The sequence below is a fragment of the Aulonocara stuartgranti genome (assembly GCF_965226115.1).
Source record: "Aulonocara stuartgranti genome assembly, chromosome: 19".
NCBI lineage: Eukaryota > Metazoa > Chordata > Actinopteri > Cichliformes > Cichlidae > Aulonocara > Aulonocara stuartgranti.
The window spans coordinates 33166220-33188104 of NC_138955.1; the positions used below are offsets into that span (position 1 = coordinate 33166220).

The 21885-nt window shown below is 46.2% G+C and overlaps 2 protein-coding genes across 4 annotated transcripts in view; both read left to right on the forward strand.

Moving 5' to 3' along the window:
• Positions 1-21885, forward strand: part of slc3a2b (solute carrier family 3 member 2b) — a 250669-nt gene that overhangs the window by 113728 nt on the left and 115056 nt on the right. The gene's annotated exons all lie outside the window — the stretch shown is intronic.
• LOC309696228 (ribonuclease inhibitor) overlaps positions 1-21885 on the forward strand; it is a gene marked incomplete at its 3' end in the record, with an annotated part of 64874 nt that overhangs the window by 37948 nt on the left and 5041 nt on the right. The window contains exons 8-12 of the mRNA XM_082517380.1: positions 1765-1920; positions 2289-2401; positions 5364-5505; positions 11462-11628; positions 21714-21810. Of these exons, the coding sequence (XP_082373506.1) occupies positions 1765-1920; positions 2289-2401; positions 5364-5505; positions 11462-11628; positions 21714-21810 (675 nt within the window). The remainder of the gene's footprint in view (positions 1-1764; positions 1921-2288; positions 2402-5363; positions 5506-11461; positions 11629-21713; positions 21811-21885) is intronic.

The window sequence follows — 21885 nt, forward strand, 5'->3', positions numbered from 1 at the left end:
TAGTGCCTCTGTGCTGTCTTTCAGTCCAGCTTTGTCCAGCCACTGGTAGGATTTCTGGATATCAGCCACCTCCTCTATCTGCCGGTGGTACATACCGTGCAGGGGCCTGTCCTTCCATGATGGTTCCTCGTCTCCCTCCTCTTTCTTGGGTTTCTGCTGCCTGAGGTATTCACTGAGCACTCGGTCAGTTGGGGCCATCTTCCCAATGTATTCTTGGATGTTCCTTGTCTCATCCTGGACTGTGGTGCTGACACTCACCAGTCCCCGGCCCCCTTCCTTCCGCTTAGCGTACAGCCTCAGGGTGCTGGACTTGGGGTGAAACCCTCCATGCATGGTAAGGAGCTTTCTTGTCTTTATGTCAGTGGCTTCTATCTCCTCCTTTGGCCAGCCTATTACCCCAGCAGGGTACCTGATCACGGGCAGGGCGTACGTGTTGATGGCCCGGATCTTGTTCTTACCATTCAGCTGACTCCTCAGGACTTGCCTGACCCTCTGCAGGTACTTGGTGGTTGCAGCTTTTCTAGCGGCCTCTTCATGGTTCCCATTTGCCTGCGGGATCCCCAAGTACTTGTAACTGTCCTCTATGTCTGCAATGTTGCCTTCTGGTAGTTCAATCCCCTCAGTTCTGACTACCTTCCCTCTCTTTGTTATCATCCGATTACACTTCTCCAGCCCGAACGACATTCCAATGTCATTGCTGTATATCCTGGTAGTGTGGATCAGTGAATTGATGTCTCGTTCATTCTTGGCATACAGCTTGATGTCATCCATGTACAGGAGGTGGCTGACAACTGCTCCGTTCCGTAGTCTGTATCCGTAGCCAGTCTTGTTAACGATCTCACTGAGGGGGTTCAGGCCTATGCAGAACAGCAGTGGGGACAGAGCATCTCCTTGGTAGATCCCGCACCTGATGGTGACTTGTGCTATGGGCTTGGAGTTGGCCTCTAGTGTTGTACGCCACATCCCCATTGAGTTCCTGATGAAGGCTCTTAGGGTCCCATTGATCTTGTACAATTCTAGGCATTCCAGTATCCAGCTGTGGGGCATTGAGTCATAGGCCTTCTTGTAATCAATCCAGGCAGTGCACAGGTTGGTCAGTCTGGTCTTGCAGTCTCGGCTGATTGTTCTGTCTACCAGTAGCTGGTGTTTTGCGCCTCTGGTATTCTTGCCAATTCCTTTCTGTGTCCCGCTCATGTATTGACCCATGTGCCTGTTCATCTTAGCCGATATGATGCCTGACAGGAGCTTCCATGTAGTACTGAGGCAGGTTATTGGTCGGTAGTTGGAGGGGACCGGTCCCTTCTTGGGGTCCTTGGGGATCAGGACCGTCCGACCTTCGGTTAGCCATTCCGGGTGTCTCTCGTCAACTAGCAGCTGGTTCATTTGTGCTGCCAGACGCTCGTGGAGTGCAGTCAGCTTCTTTAGCCAGTAGGCGTGAACCATGTCGGGCCCTGGTGCTGTCCAACTCTTCATACTGGAGACCCTTTCTTGGATATCTGCCACTGTGATGGTAAATAAAAGATATATATCTATATATACATATATATAGATATATATATATATGTACATATAGATAGATAGATAGCGAGAGACAGAGAGAGAGAGAGGATGCTGCTGTGTAGCATAGGCTCAAGGTTACGGTAATCACTGAGGACTTAGAGTTCAGCGTATTAACCTGCAAGAATAACTGAAGTAATGTAAAGCCATGATGTAAAGCTTTGCATTTGCCAGCTTAGTTGTCCTATCATAACTTGTCCATTCCAGTTGGTGCACTGAAGACAAACCAGGCGCTGCGAGAGCTACACCTTGCTAATAACCTGTTGAACAGCTACCAGGATGCCCTTCATCTGAGAGACCTACTACGGTTCAACAATACTCTGCAGACACTGGAGCTCAGCAACAATGCTGTAGCAGATGCTGGTAAATGTTCATACATAAATCCTAGAACTACATGGTTCACAGTCTACTATGTAGATGTGTGGTGAGATGGGCCCTGAGTTATACAGTCATAAAACAGGTGAAGACAAACAAGGATAAGTCCATGGCTGAACCCTTACTGCTCATACATTACAGGGAGATGAAGTGTGCAAACATGCACAGACCAACTATTATTATTTCACTAATACAGACATGCGGATGTGTAAGGCACATAGCAACTTACATCAGAGTCACTACAACCAACACTCCCACCATACATCTGGAAGTGCCATTTAACTCCAGCACAGACAACAATGAAAGTTTGTCTGTGCCGTCTGCTAATAAACATATTTTACTGTTTGTTTTCCGAGGTTTGGAGGAGCTGTGTGACGGTCTGAGACGGCAGAAAGGAGGTCTCAAGGTCTTACTGCTGAGGAATAACCAGATTACTGTAAAAGGCATGGAGCATCTGGCTAAAACTCTGGTGAGGAACAAAGTGTTGGTTCTTTATGTGGAACAAAATCCAATAATGTGAAGAGTCAGCCAAAGGGTTGAATTAATACAGTGTCCGGTCATTTTGAGCCGTGTAAAGACATTAAGGACGACGGTGTTAGTGACAGTTAGCATTAGGGTTGCTAACTGTGGCTAGCAGAGGAAACACACGACTCTCAGAGCGTGTTTTAGGACCACTGAAGCTGTGGAGACATGTATGTGCCATCACTGCCACTGAAGCAAAGTGAAAACAGAAGAAACAGGTATGAACCAAACTCAGCGTACGCCTGTGCGGCGCACCAACATGGATAATATCATGAAAGAAGGCAAACTTACTCACAGGGGTCACCACAGTGTCCTGACACAATCCCAGAAGTGTGAAGCACTACTCAGTGTAAAACAGTTCGAGCATGTGAATAAACCACACCCAGGCCAATCCTACATGTGTGGCTGGATGTCTACAAGTCATCGCTTCTTCTAGGTCGACACACCCTGAGTTAATGTGTGAAATACTACATTAAAGAAGGCTTAGCAGCAGAGATTCAGACTAGTCAGAGTTCAGTCATTTTTATAGGCTTTTATTTTTGCAACAAGAATCTTTCTGGCACTTCCACTTTGGCTTAACTTTTTAGACCTGATGCTGTGTCCATCTTCTTATACAGTCTATGCATAAGTGATGTGTTTCATGTCAGCTGCTTGCCTCTGAGCGTCTGCACACACACCTATGATGTACTGATACTACACGTCTGCAGCATTTCATCTAGAAAAGCTACATTTACATTACACATCTATCATTCGGGTCCATGTTTGTCATGTGACGTCTCATCATTGCAGTGTTTCTTGTAAAATGTAACTGTGAACACTGAATAGTTCAGCACGCTTCAGCGACACCAGCACGACATGCTGTCCAATCACGTGTGAAGGCAAAAATGTTTATTCTTGTCTCACATGGCTCGCTGCCTGGCTTCTGACTGTCTCGATGCCATGAATTGTACAAATGGAACTAATGGCTCACTTTTAGGCAGCCGGCTGCACCCATGAAAGGCGACGACACAAACGTGCACACCGCCGACTGACACTCAGAGCAGGTCAGCATCAGGTTAAGGTGTTGAGGGTTAACATTCATGCAGGTTTGCAACTGCAGGTTTGTCATATCAAGTTTTTACCTTATTTTTAAGTTGTGATGATAAAACGACACCAGTCATACTGTCAGTAGAGGTCTGACAGCGTGCCTAATATGAATGTTGATCTCAAACCTGCGCTCACTGCCAGCTTTAGTAGTCATGCAGTGCATCTTTATGTTCTTTGGATCCTGCTTTTGTGCACATTTCCAAGATGAGAATATCACTTTGGTGGTGGAGATTAGACGATCCAACGTGGTTGTTAAGATTCGAGGGCGTTAATAATGAGTTCATTTTATGGGTTATACTTTTTAAGGAAACATCTTTTATGTTACTGACACTAGGCTTGTTTAGCATGTGGCTGAAATACAGTGAAACCTGTTGGCATCTGTCTGACGAGCGCTGCTAAACCAAGAGCCAGGACGGTGTTCTCTTGGAGAGCGGTCAGCAAAGACTCGACCCGAGCTTCATTTCCAGCTGATACTTGGTGCTTCCCTCTGTGTGGAGTTGTGGAACATGAGCCTGGAGAGATGAGTCCAACCTCCCAGCATCGTTGCACAGTCCTAATAACATGCATTCCTTCTGTGTGATTGGCAGCATAAACTGTACCCTCCTGTCATGTGAGTGGCGATTGTAAAAGTCAAAAGGCTGGAAATTAAAGGCCTCTCTCTCTGTCTCAGCACACACACACACTTCCCCAAAAGAAGGAACAGTTTGATTAAATAATAGATGTGTGCTAAGAAGGGCTGCTCATGCAGCCTGCCAGTCACAGGGATAAGTAGGTGTCCTTGCAGGCCGTAATGATGATAATTAGAGCCATAGCTGGTTGTGTCGAATATGATGATGAAGAGAGCTGTTATTAACCTTTCTGCTTGGTGTATCTGCGTTTTCTCTCTGTCCTCCGGGCTGGTTTAGTCCTTTGGAGGCCTGAGAGAGCGGGGGCAGACAAAACCTGCTCAACGTCAAATTGGACGGAAACTCTAAGCAGGGCTTTTCCGAGGTGGACGTGTCACCGAGAGCGCCAGCTTTGCCTGTTTCTGCTGCTTTTTTGTTTGAAGCCAGCACGGCATGTGTGAAAGCATACTGTGTTTTTGGTGGTTTCACACTCCTGCACCCCCCTCAGACTTCTCACTCGAACCCTCCCGTGGTTTACGTTTGACAGGTTTCAACCATGCTTGACTCTCACACACTCTCAACCATGCAGTTGCCTCTTTAATTGTCTGCTATTATCCCTCGTGCATATCCATTCAGGGAGGCTCTCCCTCCCTCTCCTCCTCCCCTCTTCACCGGAGAAGCTTCTCGCCACGCGTCGGATGCGGCGCTGCCTCCGTGTGCCGTGACTCAGTGAGGGAAAGGAAAAAAAAGGTGGGGTGTTGGGGGCTCTCGAGTGTGTTTGTTGTCACTGCGGTGCAAATTAACATAGAGGAAGACGCTCTCAGGGTCTGTCAGTTGCTTTCCTAGCTTCCTTTCCACCCCCGCGCTCCCTCTTTCTTCAGAGCAGTGACCAGAGGAGTTTAACAAGGGTGGTGAGGCGAGGGGGCAACCGAGGAGTGGGTGGCGCGTTCCTCTTCAAGCTGCTGGGCAACACGGGCCCCTTGTGCCCTCGACACCCCCACTTTGCTGCACCAGCTAATCAACCTTCAATGCTAATGTGGCTCTGGAGAGTAAAAACAGAAGTTCTGAAGATTAACACGAGAGGAAACATTTTGAAAAGGAAGAATAATCACTGTATAATCACAATGATAATTAAAACTTCTCACACTCACTTGCACAAAGGAACACACAGTGATTAACTGGTGGGTTAAGTAAGTCGTCTTGAACCCTGTGTTGCAGCCAGTGCTGAAGGTCCTGCAGGTCCTGGATTTGAGTGAGAATCTGTTGGGGAACGAGGGGATCCAGATCATCAGGGAACCTCTCATGGTCAACAACTCAGTGCTGCAGCTTGGCCTGGCCCAAGCCAGCATCACCTGTGAAGGTACACCATGTTAGTCTGTGTTCTGCATTTGTAATATAGCTCAAGTTCACTTGTCACGAGATAAAGTGTAGAAAAACATAAGGCTCATGTACAGTCCTGCGTCACGTTGGGTTACTGCACGCAGCATCAGTCAGAAGTAGCTTCTTTGTACAGTAACATTAGCCTTAGGGTCGGGTCCAGATTTGGTGCTGCTGTCTTATTCTTTTTTCCATCGTCTGGGCCTCATATCATCTTTCTAACAAGAGATATTAACAATATTTTAACCACTGAAAAACGCATCTAAGCTCTGCTAGGAAAAAATGAAAAATCAAACAGTTACTTTCACACCTCAGTCTAAATCCAGAAGCTTGTTTCTGCTCACGAAACACTTTGTGACCCACTTTGAGCATCAGTATAATGGGATGTAGTTCACTAGCTGGGCCCACGTCCTCATTTTAGGTTTGACAGTGTTTTAGTAGGTAAAGGTGAATGCTTGGACATGAATTAAGCTGCGGTTTAGGGAAGGCCTCGAAGGGGACTGGCGACGGCTCCCGGGCCTGGCAGATCCCCAAAGAAGGCATCCCCTAAAAGCAGTAATAACTGTGCGACACGAAGGTCGAAGACGTCAGCAGATTTTCGATTCGACTTATTAATACAGCACCGAACCACAGTGACAGACACCTCGAGACCCTGCAATGATGTCTAGAGGGAAACCCAACAATCATATGACCCCCTATGAGCAGCACTTTGGCGACAGTGAGAAGGAAAAACTCCCTTTTAACAGGAAGAAACCTCCGGCAGAACCAGGCTCAGGGAGGGGCGGGACCATCTGCTGCGATTGGTTGGGGAGACAGAAGGAGAAGAGGACAAAGACAAGTGCACGGAGAGCGAACGTCGCTCCGTGGTGTGGAGTGGATGAGCTCGGACAATTTGGAAGGAATGGCAGGAGAAGAGATCCAAGGAAGTTGCAAACAACGGAAATCTTAATGGATGAATGAGGGGAACCCTCCTTCAGGGAGCAACGTGGCTCAACTTTGAGCTGAAGCTCTGACGGACAAGAATGCTGGATTTGAGATTTGAGGCAGGGCTTGGCGGCTCGAAGAGCTTGTCAGCTTGTCTTTGAGTAGAAGATGGAGAGGGGGTGCTTAGCTGGTTAATTACTTCAGATAAGGTAACGATAACAACTGAGCTGATTTCTGAATGAACAGAAGAACAGCAGCAGCTTGGGAAGAGTTGATGAATTGAAAGACTGATTAGAGGAAAATAATCTCTATAACAATAACCCCCAAAATCATCCGAGAGCAGAGAGCGAGTCCACTGGACTTCGTGGGAGATGATAAGCCGTTCAGACGCAGTCAGAACCGTGAGTCGACTTAGAGAGCGGTCTCGAATGATTCTGTCGAGGCGGGATGCCTGATGAGGCTAGTGAAAGCACATGAGAAGTGAAGGGACCGTTTGGATGTCTTAAAAGGAGTGATAGAGGACAGAACCTGGCATCTCGGTGCCATGAAGGTTCACCTTTGTTTTGCAAAGGCAGGAAAGATGGCAGCGAAACTGGCATCTCGGTGCCGGAAGCATGCTGCTGCATTTACAAATGAAGGAAAAAGAGAGAACCTGGCATCTCGGTGTCACCAGGTTCGCCGGTGCTTTGCGAAAGCAGGAAAGATGGCAGCGAATCTGGCATCTCGGTGCTGAGCAGAGAAACTGGCAACTCTGTATTAGAAAGCGTGCTGCTGCATTTGCAAATGAGGGATAAAGAAGAACCAGGCATCCTGGTGTCAAGCTTGATATTGCATTCGTGAAGGAGGGACAGAGGAAGAGAACCTGGCATGTTGCTGCATTTGCAAATGAGGGACAAAGAGAGAACCTGGCATCTCGGTGCCAGAGGGGTTTACTACTAGGGATGGGTATCGAAACCCGGTTCTTGTTGAGAACCGGTTCCCACTGTTTCAATTCCTTGGAATTGTTTGCCATTTTTGCAAACGATTCCCTTATCGATTCCAGTCGCCCCGAATGACGTCATCACGTTGCGGAGCGTCATTTACCTGGCAGGAAACACGGCGCGTACGCAGCTCAAACGCTCAAAAGCTTGGTTACACTTTACGAGAACGGATGACAACAGGGCAACTTGCAATACTTGCAAAGCAGATATTTCATTTAAGGGAGGAAACACTACGAATATGCAAAAGCATTTGCTCACAAAACACACGATGACCTTAAACGAATGTCGTGTTTTTAATTTGCTCCGGACTCGTGAATCTCAACCCAGCAGCAGCGGTAACGTTTGCACGTCCTCTCCTGTTAATGCGGCAGGTAAATAATCAACTAACAGTGCATATTATGTTAGCGCGATCTGCCTTATTACAAAACCATTACTGTGCATTTAGTGACCATGATGAGAGACAGAGTCTGGCTCAGATGCTGGCAGTTCTCGCTGCAGTCTGCCGGTAGCGTCTCCTTTCAGACCAGGATAGACGAATGTCACCGAGCAGAGACTCAGTTTGTGGTCAAAGGCTTGCACCCGTTTGCCACAGCAGATGATTTTCAGTAAGTGAATGTGTTTAATTGTAGGCAGGGACATTACTGGATATTCTTGTGTAATTGCTACAGAATAATTTATGTTACACTTTGTTATTGCTACAGGAGAATATTTATTTTATTATTTTACATTTACAATGTTTTTTCCTGGGGATCCTGTGACCCCCCCATTGAAGAGCCGTAGGCTGGATCTCTTAAGATCTCACTGTTGGGTTTGTAAGGCCATGTTACTCCTACATTTCTATCTTGTTCAAAGAGAAGATATAAAACAAAGTTCTAAGCTAATCGACCTTAGTGTTCTCCTTTTTAAAGAGAATCGATAAGAGAATCGATAAAGAATCGAATCGTTAAACAGAATCGATAATGGAATCGGAATCGTGAAAATCTTATCAATACCCATCCCTATTTACTACTGCTTTGCAATAACGGATGCAGAGAAACTGGCAACGTGGTGGAAGAAGATTGCTGCTGCGATTACGAAAGATGGCTATAGAAGGAACCAGCTAGAACAGGGGTGGGCAACTCCAGGCTTCGAGGGCCGGTGTCCCTGCAGGTTTTAGATGTGTCCTTGAACCAGCACAGCTGATTTAAATGGCTAGATTAGCTCCTCAACATGTCTTGCAGTTCTCCAGAGGCCTGGTAACGAACTAATCAGGTGATTCAGGTGTGTTGACCCAAGGTGAGATCTGAAACCTGAAGGACACCGGCCCTCGAGGCCTGAAATTGCCCACCCCTGAGCTAGAAGGATTCTCTGCTGCTTTAGCCATGATGGATGGACCGAACTGGCAACTCAGGGGTAAGAAGCTTGTTGCTGCGATTTGCACATGGGCAATATAGCAAGAGCCTGACACCACTTTGCTAGAAGGGTTTGCTGCTGCTTGCAATGATAGAAGCGAAGAAACTGGCAGTTCGGTAGTAGGGAAGCTAGATGCTGCATGCAAATGGGGGATGAAGGAAAACCTGGCATCCAAGTGCCTTTTTATTTATTTGTCTATGCAGACAACGCCAACCCGATGGTAGAAAAGCTGCTGCTGCTTTCGCAAATGAGGGATAAAGGAAACTGGCAACCCGGTGCCGACGTTTGCTAAGGAGTTTAGCCGAGGAGGGAAGAGGCTGGGAACCTGACAACTCGGTGTTGAGGTTTGCTGCAGAATTTTGCGAAGGAGGGTTGGGTGGCTGAGAGGCTGACAACCCGGTGCCGATGTTTGCCGCAGAGTTTAGCAGAGGAGGGATGAGTGGCTGAGAGCCTGTCAACTCAGTGCCGACACTTGCTAAGGAGTTTAGCGGATGAGAGGTTGGGAACCTGGCAACTCGGTGCTGAGGTTTGCTGCAGATTTTTGCGAAGGAGAGATGGGTGGCGGAGAACCTGGCAACCTGGTGCCGAGGTTTGCCGCAGAGTTTAGCAGAGGAGGGATGAGTGGCTGAGAACCTGGCAACTCGGTGCCGAGGTTTGCTGCGGAGTTTAGCAGAGGGATGAGAAGCTGGGAACCTGGCAACTCGGTGCTGAGGTTTGCTGCAGATTTTTGCGAAGGAGAGATGGGTTGCTGAGAACCTGGCAACCCGGTGCCGAGGTTTGCCACAGAGTTTAGCAGAGGAGGGATGAGTGGCTGAGAACCTGGCAACTCGGTGCCAATGTTGGAGTTTAGCAGATGAGAGGTTGGGAACCTGGCAACTGGGTGCCGACGTTTGCTGCGGAGTTTGTTTGTTTTTTTATGTGTGTGTCATCTTTTCTGAGAAACTGGCAGTTTGGTGGTAGGGAGCTTGCTGCTGCGTTTGCGAATGGGAAGAACTGGGCATCCCAGTGCCAACTTGCGTAAGCATTTAGCGAAAGGAGGGATTGATACATCACGACGATGGAGAACAGTAGAGTATGGAGCTAGTGACAGATTTCCGGCTTGCATTAAAGGGTGTTAGTAGGAAGGAGAACAGAGCTGTGCTTCCCCGTGCTACCTGGCTTTGTTTGGAAGCGTGGGTTCAGCGCTGCCGGCTAAGTCGCCCAGCCTGTGACCCGTTTCGGAGCAACGTGAGAGGAGCTGTGAGTTCTGCTGACAGGCGGCCGGAGTTGCTTCATGACTGGATTTAGCGGAGATAAACCGACTGGATGGATGGACGTAGCAGACCGTATGTTGGGTGGCGAGAAAACTGCTAGGAGGTCGTCAGCATTTGGTTTTTTGGAAGCTCCGCCATGACGTTCGGTGTGTTTCTGGGATGGATGCAGAGCTTGGGTAGTTGTTCGTCTGATGCGCTGACGGACTTGAGGGTGATTGTAGCGAAGGGTGAGTAAAATTACGTTACTCCTGAGAGATGAGCTGTGTCGAAAGGTATTCGACGACCCTGTTTGCACATAAACGAGAATGAACAGTTTGCAGAACTGGGGGGAACCTATATAGATGACAACCGGAAGGAGCGTGTTTGGAGGCGTGGTCACGCTACATAATCTCCAATACATAATAGTTTCAGTGATGCAAAGGAAACCTTGGCCTCTTGGTTGTTGCTGTCTGGTGCTCAGGCATTAGAGCAGATCATCCAATAATCAGAGGGTTGGTGGTTGGATCCCTGCCTTGCTCTGTGATGTATCCATCAGACAGAGAATGAACATGAGTGAAACTTGGATTGAAAGCACTCAGGTGTAGAAAAAAGTCTTGTGTGATGGGGGGAGTGAGCCATGTTGTATAAAGTGCTTTGAGTAGAAAAGTACTTTATAGGGATCAGTCCATGTACCATTTAATTACATCAGGATTGATGTAATTAAATACCCTGGCAGCAAGGCATTAATTATTGTTCCAGTTCCATCAGATCCTGTATGAAAAACATGCTCTGGTATCCAGAGCCATGATGTTTTTGGTTAGCTGTTGAATCTTCAAATTATTTTCCCATATGGATGAACTTTGTGGCACTAGCTAAAGATCATATGCTAAGATCATGTTATAACTTGTTTTTATCCCATGAGCCTTTAAAGGACCCAAGTTTACTTTTTCAGGTATCCTCCTGTGCAGGGGTGTCCAAATCCAGGCCTCGAGGGCCGGTGTTCTGCAGGATTTAGATGCGTCCTTGATCCATCACAGCTGATTTAAATGGCTAAATGACCTCCTCAACATGTCCTGTAGTTCTCCAGAGGCCTGGTAATGAACTAGTCAAGTGATTCAGGTGTGCTGACCCAGGGTGAGATCTGAAACCTGGAGGCCTTGAGTTGGACACCCCTGCTCCAGTGAATTATCAGATTAACACTGATATATCCCATCATACTGATGCTCAGGTTTCCTGTTTAAGTCTGCTCTAACATCATGTCTTCTTCCCCTTCACCCCCAACCTTCTACATCAATATATATTTAAAAACTGAATTGAAAATAATATAAGATAAAGTAATGTTATCTTTACAGAGGGATTATTTTGGGTTTGCATCTTGTATCTTCCTGATATCCCGTTTTTTGTGGTGGAGGTGCTGTGGCGCTTGCTGAGTTCCTTGCTGAGAGTCTTCAGATTCAGAGGCTGGACCTCCGTCACAATGAGGTGAAAGTGGGAGGCCTGATGGCCCTGAGTCTGGCCTTGAAAATCAACCGTTCTCTTTGTAGTCTACATGTGGACCACATACCCCAACAGGAGCAGGTAGGTGCAACTTGAACTGCATCTTCTCTGTGTGAGTGCTTGGTGTTAGATACTGATTACTCGTGTTTACATTAGCAAAATGATGGCAAAATATGATCTAAACTTTCAGACTCAACAGAACTGAACTTGAATTTAGTCTTGACAGCTTTGTACTATTACAGTATGTATTCAGACATTTGGTTGTTTGCTTCATTTCAGTTTTTGTTACGCCTGAAAAAGATTTTTAAAATCCAACATCATCTGTTCAGTTTCACTCATGGTGAAGCCACCTCGCCCATTTCAGAGGTTTGACTATACCAGGGGTCGGCAACCCGCGGCTCCGGAGCCGCATGCGGCTCTTTAGTCCTTATAGTGCGGCTCCGCGTGGTTTGGGAAAATAAATTATAAGTATTTAGCTGAAGTGTAATTTATTTATGTTAGTTCTTTTTTAACTTGTAGTTCTAAATTGGAAGATTATTGTGATATTGAAATATAAAAATAAAATTATATTAAATTATTTTTCCTTTGCTCAAAATAAGTGTCACACTCGTGGAAGCCGGTGTAGCCGCCGAAACGCCGTGCATTTATCGAGGCCAGTTATGGATCTTCGGATCCACATTATGTCAGCAGCTCCACCGTGAACTATGTTAAAAACAAACACCGCTCACGCCTCACAGACGGCAGCTTACAGTCCTGCATAAAGATGAATGTACAGCCCCGATTTGAAGACGCTGTGCGCAGAGGTTCGGGAGCAGAAGTCCCATTGTAAATATATCACGGCAGACCCGACGATGTTTGCATGAACACGCTTTTCACACATGGTTGCTGTACACATACAGCCGGCGTCCGCCTCCCCTGCAGCAGCGCTGCAGACCACGCCCCGCCACACACCTTAACCTGGTAAAATACATATTTAGGCAGAATTTTGCAAATATCTCTTTTTCATTTTGTAGCAGCATAGAGCTTTTTTCCAATTATTTTTTAAAAGTCAGGTCAAGGCTCATATTTGACACCCGTTATGTAAAGCCTGTAACGTAGCCAGCATATATGCCTGTGTGACATGTAGCTCATCAGGTTATGGGGCAGGGCTTCAGTGGGGTGCAGTGAACCCTGATAAACAGGAGTGCTGTTGATCTAGAATGAAAGGCTCCATGTCTGTTTGTCCCACTCAGGCTGCGGTTACAGATTTGTCTCTCTGAGCCACAAGTCTCTCATTTATGTCTCGGTTCATGTGTGACTTTTGTTTTCGTGTGGGTGTGGGTGTGGGTGTGGGTGTGCGCGCCGCTCTCTTCACCTTCCCTGGTTTCAGAGGCCTGAGGAAAACGATGCCATAACTTTAATACACGCCCCTGCTGGATTCACAAAATAATTACCCACACTTGCCATCTGTTTGTCATGATTTTATCTCTGCTAACTTATTTGCATATTAAAGCATTAATTAAAATCTCTGAGGAAAGCAACGCTTACTTTAAAACGAACTCTGAAGGCGATCCGTGCACGGCTTCCAGAGATGTTTTATTTTTGTTTGCATTGTTTGTTTGTTGCTTTGGTGGGGTTGTTTGTTGTTTACACAGTTTAGTCTGATGTTTATTAACTGTGTCCTCTGGCTAAAGTCAACCGGCAGGATGTGCCAGATTCTGGAGAAGAGCCACGACGTTTCTGTGAATGTGTGTCATTAAATCTGGGATTTCTTCATCTTTTTTTCTCTCTTTCTTTGCACCACAAACCTGCATGCTGCCGGATCTATTTCCATGCTCCTCTAAGCTGCCGAGAGATGTGATTAGCATTTCCACCATTGCTCGACGTTAGTGTGGCGGGACATTTTGGGGGAATTGTAATAAGGGAATTTTTAAGCTCTGTTCTGTGGTTTTTAGAGCCACACAGCTGGGATTTGTCTTGGCTTGGCATATCCAGGTGGGAGGAGTGACGATTGTATTAAAAAGCAAATCTTTCCATCAGAAAACAGCGGGCGGCCAGATCAAGTGTTCTCGCTCAGTCACATTCCCCGGGTCGCCGAGGAATATGTGAAAATTTCATTCTTCTAAAGGAAAATAAGTGTGGGCATGAACGTGAGCGAGTGACAGAGGGGGCTGTGGCAGCGCCGTGTATTTGTCACAGTCACTGATATGGACTGTGTGTTCATACATGTGTCTCTTGTATGTGTGTGGTTTTATGGCGATGTGGGGGGTGATTGAAGATGCGCATATTTAAAAGGCGAGAGAGAGAGAGGGGAGGAAATCTGGGGCCTCTTGTCTTTGTTTACAAGAGTCTGATTTTTCATGTCTGTTGCCACACTGCTCCATTTGATCAGTGGCCTGTTTACTGTTAATTATTAATTATTTACCCACTTGAAATATTCATGCACCCTGGCCCTGGTGGAAAGCAGCTTTTTTCCAAGGGGCAAGTTATCTCTGTAGCCACTACAAGGTGGAGCTGTTTATACACCCTTATCAGGAGACTGTGTAACCCAGCTAATGAACTAAACTTCCCTGCCCAACTCTCCCTGAACGTGGGCTTGGACGACGGAGCCTCGCAGCATGTTTACCTGTTTGATGCTTAAATATTTGGCTTTGGATTTGGCCAGCGTGTGCATCCCGTCAGCTGTTCTCCAGCAGAGCAGCTGCGCAATAACGCTGGAGATGGTGCTCTGCTGAATGTTGTGTGTCAGCAAGGTGTAGCTATTGTCTCACTGAGTCATAATTACAAGTGGTGTGTGCGTGCAGGACACTGCTTCCTATGACCTGCAGCACTGTGACCCCAGCCAATCAAAGGGAACCTCTTCCTATATAAAAGTGGCATTCAAATCGCATGGCCCTCATTTCCTTAGAGGTGAAAACTGTACTGACGTTTGAGCCTCGGAGCATCTCAGACACTCTGATTATTCAGTAAAGTCTTTGTCACTACCAGAAGCTCTCAGAGAGTCAGAGAACGACTTTAACATCTGCACATGAGAAAGCTCATGAATGCTGGAGGACCCAGACCACGTCTAAGGATCCTGCTGGACTCGGAGCTGAAGCTGCGGTGCATCGTGCCCAGGAATCAAACAGCACGCCTCTGAAACTGTTTCTGTCCAATCTGCTGCAGATGTTTCAGTGTTGACAAAGAAAACCTGCAGCCTCATGTAACAAGAACCATCTGATCCAGTGTGACTCTGGTTTACATACTGGTACATGACAGACTACTGCATTACGCTCAGCTTTGTGTTTGGTACAGCTAGCAATAGTCAGGAGGTGACAACTCTCACACAGTCTCTGTAACATCTCATCAACAAACATGGTGTAAACTTGGCATTATTCTCATGTTTCACTAACACTACAGGTAATAAGTGTTAAAAGGGAGTTTTTCCTTCCCACTGTCACCAACGTGCTGCTCACAGGGGTTCACATGATTGTTGGGTTTTCTCTGTGTTTTTTTACCTTCCAACATAAAACATCTCGAGGCAAAATAAAAACGACGATCACGTCTGATAAATGACGGTGAAAAGATCAGCTCTGACTGTACCCAACAATGCTGACTGTTCACACCTCGGTTTAGCTTAGCGACTGCCTTTGGATCACTTTGCTGTGAATGTGAGAGCGACGAGTGACATCTGAGAAAAGATGCTTGTGCCTGCTAGGATCTGTGCAGAGACTGCTGTGAGAAATGAACTGCACAGGGGGGCATCATCTGAAGGAGCGTGGATTCTTATTTGGAGAAGAGCGTGAGACAAAAAGGTCTCTGGGTATGTGTTTGGGCCCCTTCCTGTCACGGTCAGTCCCAGGAGGGTAGCTAGGTGACGGGACAGCCTGACCATGCATGTAGTCAGCACTCAGGTTTGAGCTCACATCATGATGACACTGCTGCTCTGGGGAATAAAGTGCGTAGGCAGACAACAGCAACCAGGCAGAACAAGCCTCCCAGCAATGCCTCACAGGGCAGCGAGGAATGGCTTAGAGTAGCTGGAGGGAGCAGGGTTCACTGCTCCCAGATCAGCCTGGTACCTGTACGAACACACGGAACAAAACTGTGAGTGTCTTTATTGTCCTTATCTTATCTTAGACCCACTGTCAAAACAGCAAAGCACCAATATTATACAAATCTGTCAAAACTTGTTTAAACCTCAAAGTTATTTTGTTATTTTTCAGGCAACTGTGAGAAAAAATAAATGTAACGACTAAAACTCGTTTTTCTGTCATTTGGCTAAAATAATGACCATAATGAACATTTATGGTTAACAACTACAATTATATATTTACATTAAAAATGTAATTGTCATTAAAGAGCACAGAAATAAGAAATAATAATAATTCTTTTCAGAAGATTGTTGGTAAAAACCAATATTGTTCATGTAGGGCCGCTGGATTTGTTCAGCACTTATATATGTGTGAAATGAATGTTTGGTCATTAGCAGGTAATCATATCGTATATGTGAATGCTGGCTGGTTTCATTTCAGCGTGTTTAAACTCCAGTTTTGTCCTCACTAACATGCAGCAGCCGACATTTCTCTCATGATACCTCTGAAAGGGACAAAGCTGGATGAGTCTCTCCAGCAGACGAGGGGGGGTTGCTGAGGGGTAGAGGGGGTAATCCCCAGTCTCTCTGCAAACACAACAACAACTGCAACAACACACTCCTTGCTGCACTCATGATGTATTTTCAGGCAAAAACAGGCATATTTGCCAGCTGTGTAATTTACTGCGGCTCTCATTTGCATATTAAAGCCTTAATTAGCCCCTCTGAGCGTGTGTGTGTGTGTGTGTGTGTGCGTGCGTGTGCGTGTGTGTGTGTGTGTGTGTGTGTGCGTGTGTGTGTGTGGCTGTGGTTGGGGGTGCAGCAGAATCACTTAGATGTGTAGTTAGAGGGGGTGTACACCATTTTGAATCGGTCTGGATCGGGGCCAGAGGGGAGAGGAGCGACTTCCTGTCCCGGCCCGGCAGGGTGTGACGAGAGAGGAACGTGAAGCTCTCTGATGAATAGGACTCGACACATCTCCTCGTCCTTTTTAATCACCTCCAAACCACAAGGTGTGACCTGTGACATCACCCAAAGAGGGGATATCTTTTCCTTTCTCACAGAGTGGAGGCTGGGTACATGTTCATATTCTCTCTTCACATTTATACAGTCCCATGTCTCTCTCTATGTACCTATGAGCAGAGATGGGCAGTAAGGTGGGCGACCGTGGCTCAGGGGGTTGGGAAGCGTATCTGTAACCGGAAGGTCGCCGGTTCGATCCCCGGGCTCTCTGTCCTGGTCGTTGTGTCCTTGGGCAAGACACTTTACCCTACTTGCCTACTGGTGTTGGCCAGAGGGGCCGATGGCGCGATATGGCAGCCTCGCTTCTGTCAGTCTGCCCCAGGGCAGCTGTGGCTACAACCGTAGCTGCCTCCACCAGTGTGTGAATGTGAGAGTGAATGAATAGTGGCATTGTAAAGCGCTTTGGGTGCCTTGAAAAGCGCTATATAAATCCAATTCATTATTATTATAATCTGATTACTTTTTTCTAGTAACGAGTAAAGTAAGGGATTACTATTGCAAAAACGGTAATTAGATTACAGTTACTTTCCCGTAGGAACGCTGCGTTACTGCGTTACTAAAACCGTGATTTCTTTGCGAGAATGTCTCACGACAGTGACGTAAGCGAGTGCGCCGTTAGTGACAACAGCTGTGTGCAGATCAACAATGGATCATATATCGAGTGCAGAGAGAGTATGAGCGTGCAGCGTTTAAAGCGTGGAAGTACTGACCTTACTTTGAGTTTGATTCCATAAAAAGTGACAAAAACATTAGTGTCCGCTGTGTGTGGGAAGAAAACTTCTTTTTACAGCGAAAAACCCCTAAACTTCCAAACAAGCACCGAGTAGCTACGACGTAATGGGAAACTCACAGAGAAACTCGCGGATTCTTCCACTGACCGCGGCACACCTGCACCAGGGTAAACCTCCGCCTGCCCCACTCCTGCTTTACAGGTGAAAATAGAGCAACAGGACCGCTGAGTCTTTGACTTTATTTATTTTCTGCTGTGTTTTACTTGCATCTATTTGAAACAGTGAGTGTAAACACAAAAATATTTTATTTTATGTGCTGGAATGTGCAGAAAATAGGTTTAAATATTAAACTAATTTCTTCCAGTCAGAGAATGTTGCAGATAATAAAATGTTTGCTTGATGCATAAAGTTAAAAGATTAAAACTAATAAAACAAGTTAAAAAAAGAGACTTTTCCATTTGATTACATTTTGTATGATGGATTATGTAGAAAAAGTAGAATTGGGCTGAAAGATCTATCACTTTATCACCTCTTCAGGTTGTAAATCGTGTTTTTAAAAAGTAACTAAGTAACTAAGTAATTATTTCCTTGAAAAAATAAGTAATCAGTAAAGTAACGCGATTACTTTTTGGGGGAAATAATCAGTAATTAGTTACTGATTACTTTTTTCAAGTAACTTGACCAACACTGCCTATAAGTAATATATGACACACCATGGGAGAGAGCCAGAGTTTAATCATGCTAATGATTAAGTACAGTAGTGGAATGAAGAGATGATTGAAGAAGTAGCACTCGGTGCATCATGGGAACCCCGAGCAGCTTGAATCTATCGTAGCATAACTTCAGGATGGGTCGAGGTCACCTGACCCAGCTCTAACTATATGCTTTATTCAAAAGTCCAGCTTTAAACTAAATCTTAGAAGCAGAGAGTGTCTGTCTTCTAAACCCAAACTGGGAGCAATAACAGAGTTTCCACACCAGAGGGGCCAAAGGCTCCACCTCCCATTCTACTTTTGAAACTCTGGGAAGTACAAGTGAGCAGTAAGTCGACCTGCAGTCTGAAAGTGCAACGCTCGGTTAGCTTCTCTACTGAAGTACTATGACCTGATTATTCAAGATTTTGTCAGTCAGGATTTTACAGTCATTTCTGAATCTAACATAAAGCCAGTGAAGAAAAGCTAATGTGGGAGAAGCGTCGTCTTCGCTTTCTGTATTTTTACTCGTTCCTGTCAGAGCTGTCGCTGAAGCATTCTGGTTTAACTGAAGGCTTTTCAGGGAGCTTTTAGACCAAACAGATAATAATGAACTGCAGTGGTCCAGCCTAGAAGTAATACATTTAATTTAATTTAATTTTAAGCCTCACTTTGAGACAGGATGTTTCCAATTTTAGGGATACTGTGCAAATGAATCCTACGTGAAAGCTTCACTCTCCTCTGTCTTTGCAGCCGAAGGATACATCGGAAATGACTCACAGTGTTACTGGAGTAACGCCATCTAAAGTACATATTTGGTTAGACACAGTGTCTCCACAGTTTGTAAGACCAAGAGCAATTTGAATTTAGAAGTGGTAACCAGAGGTCATCCAGACCTTTCACACATAGTTTAACTAATCGGCCTGTATATCAATGAATTGCTCGTAATATTGAGATGCACGTGTAATGTAAACTGTACTGGTCCCAGCACAAAGCCATGTTGAACTCCACGACCTTTGTGTGTGAGGATCACTGCAGTGCAGTTACTTTGATAACAGCAGCGTGTTTGAAATATTATGGTCAACAGTACCAAATGCTGCAGCTGCACAAAGCTCTTCAAGGTTTACATCCACCTGGTAGTTTGGTGACATTAAGTCAGATCATTTTTGTTTTTCTCTCGTTCCAGCCGTATCCCAAAGCAGTGAAACATTAGGTTCATTTTCTGCACCACAAACACAGCAGGCCTGTTTTTTCTGATTATAAATATGTGCTGATGTATCTTCAGCAGACTGACGTCACAGGTCATCTGAGTTTCTGTTGTTACGGTGCAGCCACACAGTTTTACAGAATGTGTGCCAACACCAACTGTATGTCAGTAAAAGAGCAGTTAGTGCTGTTAGACATAAGACCAAAAGCTTTACTATAATTACTGGCCTCACAGGGAATAGAAAGGTTGTCCTCACTGGGATTAATCCTTCCTGCAACTTCTCTTATCCAAACTTTAGTCACTTTCACAGCTTTTGTTGACACACACCAGTCAATGCAATTCTACATTTGGGGTCGTTTTATACGGAGGAGGCTTTTCTCAGTGGTCATAGCCCAGTAGGTCTACATTCCCCATTCAGACATGCAAGATGCTCGCTCAAACAACTTGGCATAATGACCAAAACATTGGAAGTTCTGCAATTGATATGTATGCATATGTATATAAACTCTGCATAAGTGGGGGTATCGGATCGGATCGCCTTTCAACGGGCATGTCCTGAGGCGCCACGCTCAAACAGTCACCCATCAGCAGCTGGCAGCCTCTCATCTGACTACCATGAAGCCCCATGCGTGTCTATCTCTCTAGCTCCCTTCATCCACAAGCCACATCCCTTTCACTTTTGGATGGTGGGCTGACTGCAGAAATTGCCCCTGTCCACCATGCGCACTGAATATTTAACTATGAATACGAAATATTCTGGCAAGACTTCAACCACCTTCAAAAGTGAGAGGCCCTCTAACTCTCACAGCATACACACACTGTCCCAAAATCCCCTCCTTTTCCCTCTCATGAATCGATCATCCCGTGCCTGTATGGAGGGGATGTCGGGAGAGGAAGTGGTGAATGATCTTCTCCGGTTGGGCACCAAAGTCAGCGAATGAAGGCGAAATTCCAGACGCTGAGGCTCTGTGGATGATAAGGTGGGACTCCTCCGACACAGCGCGGGGCTCCGGTGGAAAGAGGAGACTGACAGAGTGAGGCAAAACATAATGGCTGAGGAGTTCTGCTTTGGCTGTTTGCCGCCTTTTGCTTTTCTTTCCCTTCCACACGTCATCCCTACCAGACACGTTTCCCTTGTGCTTCACCTTAGTCCATGCCGCGGATCGAGCCCGACCTGCGCTGGTCTTTATCGCGTTCTCTCCAAGCCAATCAGCAGGGACCAGTGTTGATGTTCAGATTTCAGCTGGTTAGCATTTTGCCCACAACTGCGCTGCTTGATATGGAAGTAAACAGAGGCCCTGAATGGGCTGTAAGACGTTTGACTGCTTCGTGGTGTATTGTACGGTCAGCAGTCATTATCTGCAGAGAGCAAGAGGTCAAAGTCTTTGAAGAGCTGATGCTGAGGAAGAGGAGAGGCAAATGTGTGTAAACTCTCATGTTCCAAAGTGAAATGAGAGCTGCTACTTCTAAATTTATCTGACAGTTGATCCATGAATTAGTAACAGGGAGGTGACGGGGATCTGACGCTTTATATTACAACATGTTCTCATAGTTACACATTTGTAAGGCAGAGGGCCGATTACCTGTGACCTCCACCCCAGCGCTACCCTGGTTTATTATTTTAATACCACATAAGCACTGAAACAGGAGGAGAAGAAGTTTTCAGACGGCTCCAGCATCCCCTCCGTGTCCGTCTCTGAGCGACTCTACTGGAATATCATTAGCACAGCGGGAAACAGACCGTACAGAAACCGTGTCGCACAACGCGCAGTTCTAACGAAGTGGCGAACATGATGATTTTATCTGCTTTAATCACTGTTCTAGTCATGATGACCTATTACACACTCACCCACCACTGCTTTGGGTCCAGTAAAGCTGTCTGTGACTGGGCGTGTGCTCCCAGCACCTCTCATGGCTCCCAACCTTCAGCTCTCCAGTTGATGAACAGTTAGTGAGTAAAGCCAGATGAGGAAAAGATATCCTTGCTATGCTGAACTTACTGTGTGGTACAGGTGACCATTTAGGCAGTTACCAAGTTATAAGACTTGTAGTTACTGGCATTAGCGGCTGTGGGAGGCCTGCAGCAAGACAATTACCAGTAACTGGCATCCCACTGTGTCCACTATTGTTTCCCACTCCAAAAATAACCATAACTACTGCTGGCAACACTCACCTGTCAACATGTGGCCTGGTGCTGAAAACACACGAGACAGACCTGACTGTGCACAGAGGCGTGTGAACAACAGACTGATCCATTCATACACACTGACACTAAACACTTCATGCACAAGTCTTATCGTTCAGATCGTAACAGTCATAAACGCTGTGATTACAGCTCTGTGGCTCAGAAATAAAGTCCCGCCTCCACGGTGACACTGAAACCACGACCACAGGCCTGTTTGCCAGTTCGGTGTCACTGCTTGTGCTAGCACCCTGTCTTTCATGTCCTTCTTCCTCTATAGCTTAGCAACCTGCTCCACTGTCCCACTGTCACTCTGCCACACTCCACCCAGCCCCCAGCCTTACCTCCACCCAAGTCTGGTCCAGACACCATGGAGGGTAGGTAATTGGATTTGTTGTCACCTCCACTGGCTGGCAGGTCTGGTCTGTCTGCTCAGCTTAGTGATGAAGACA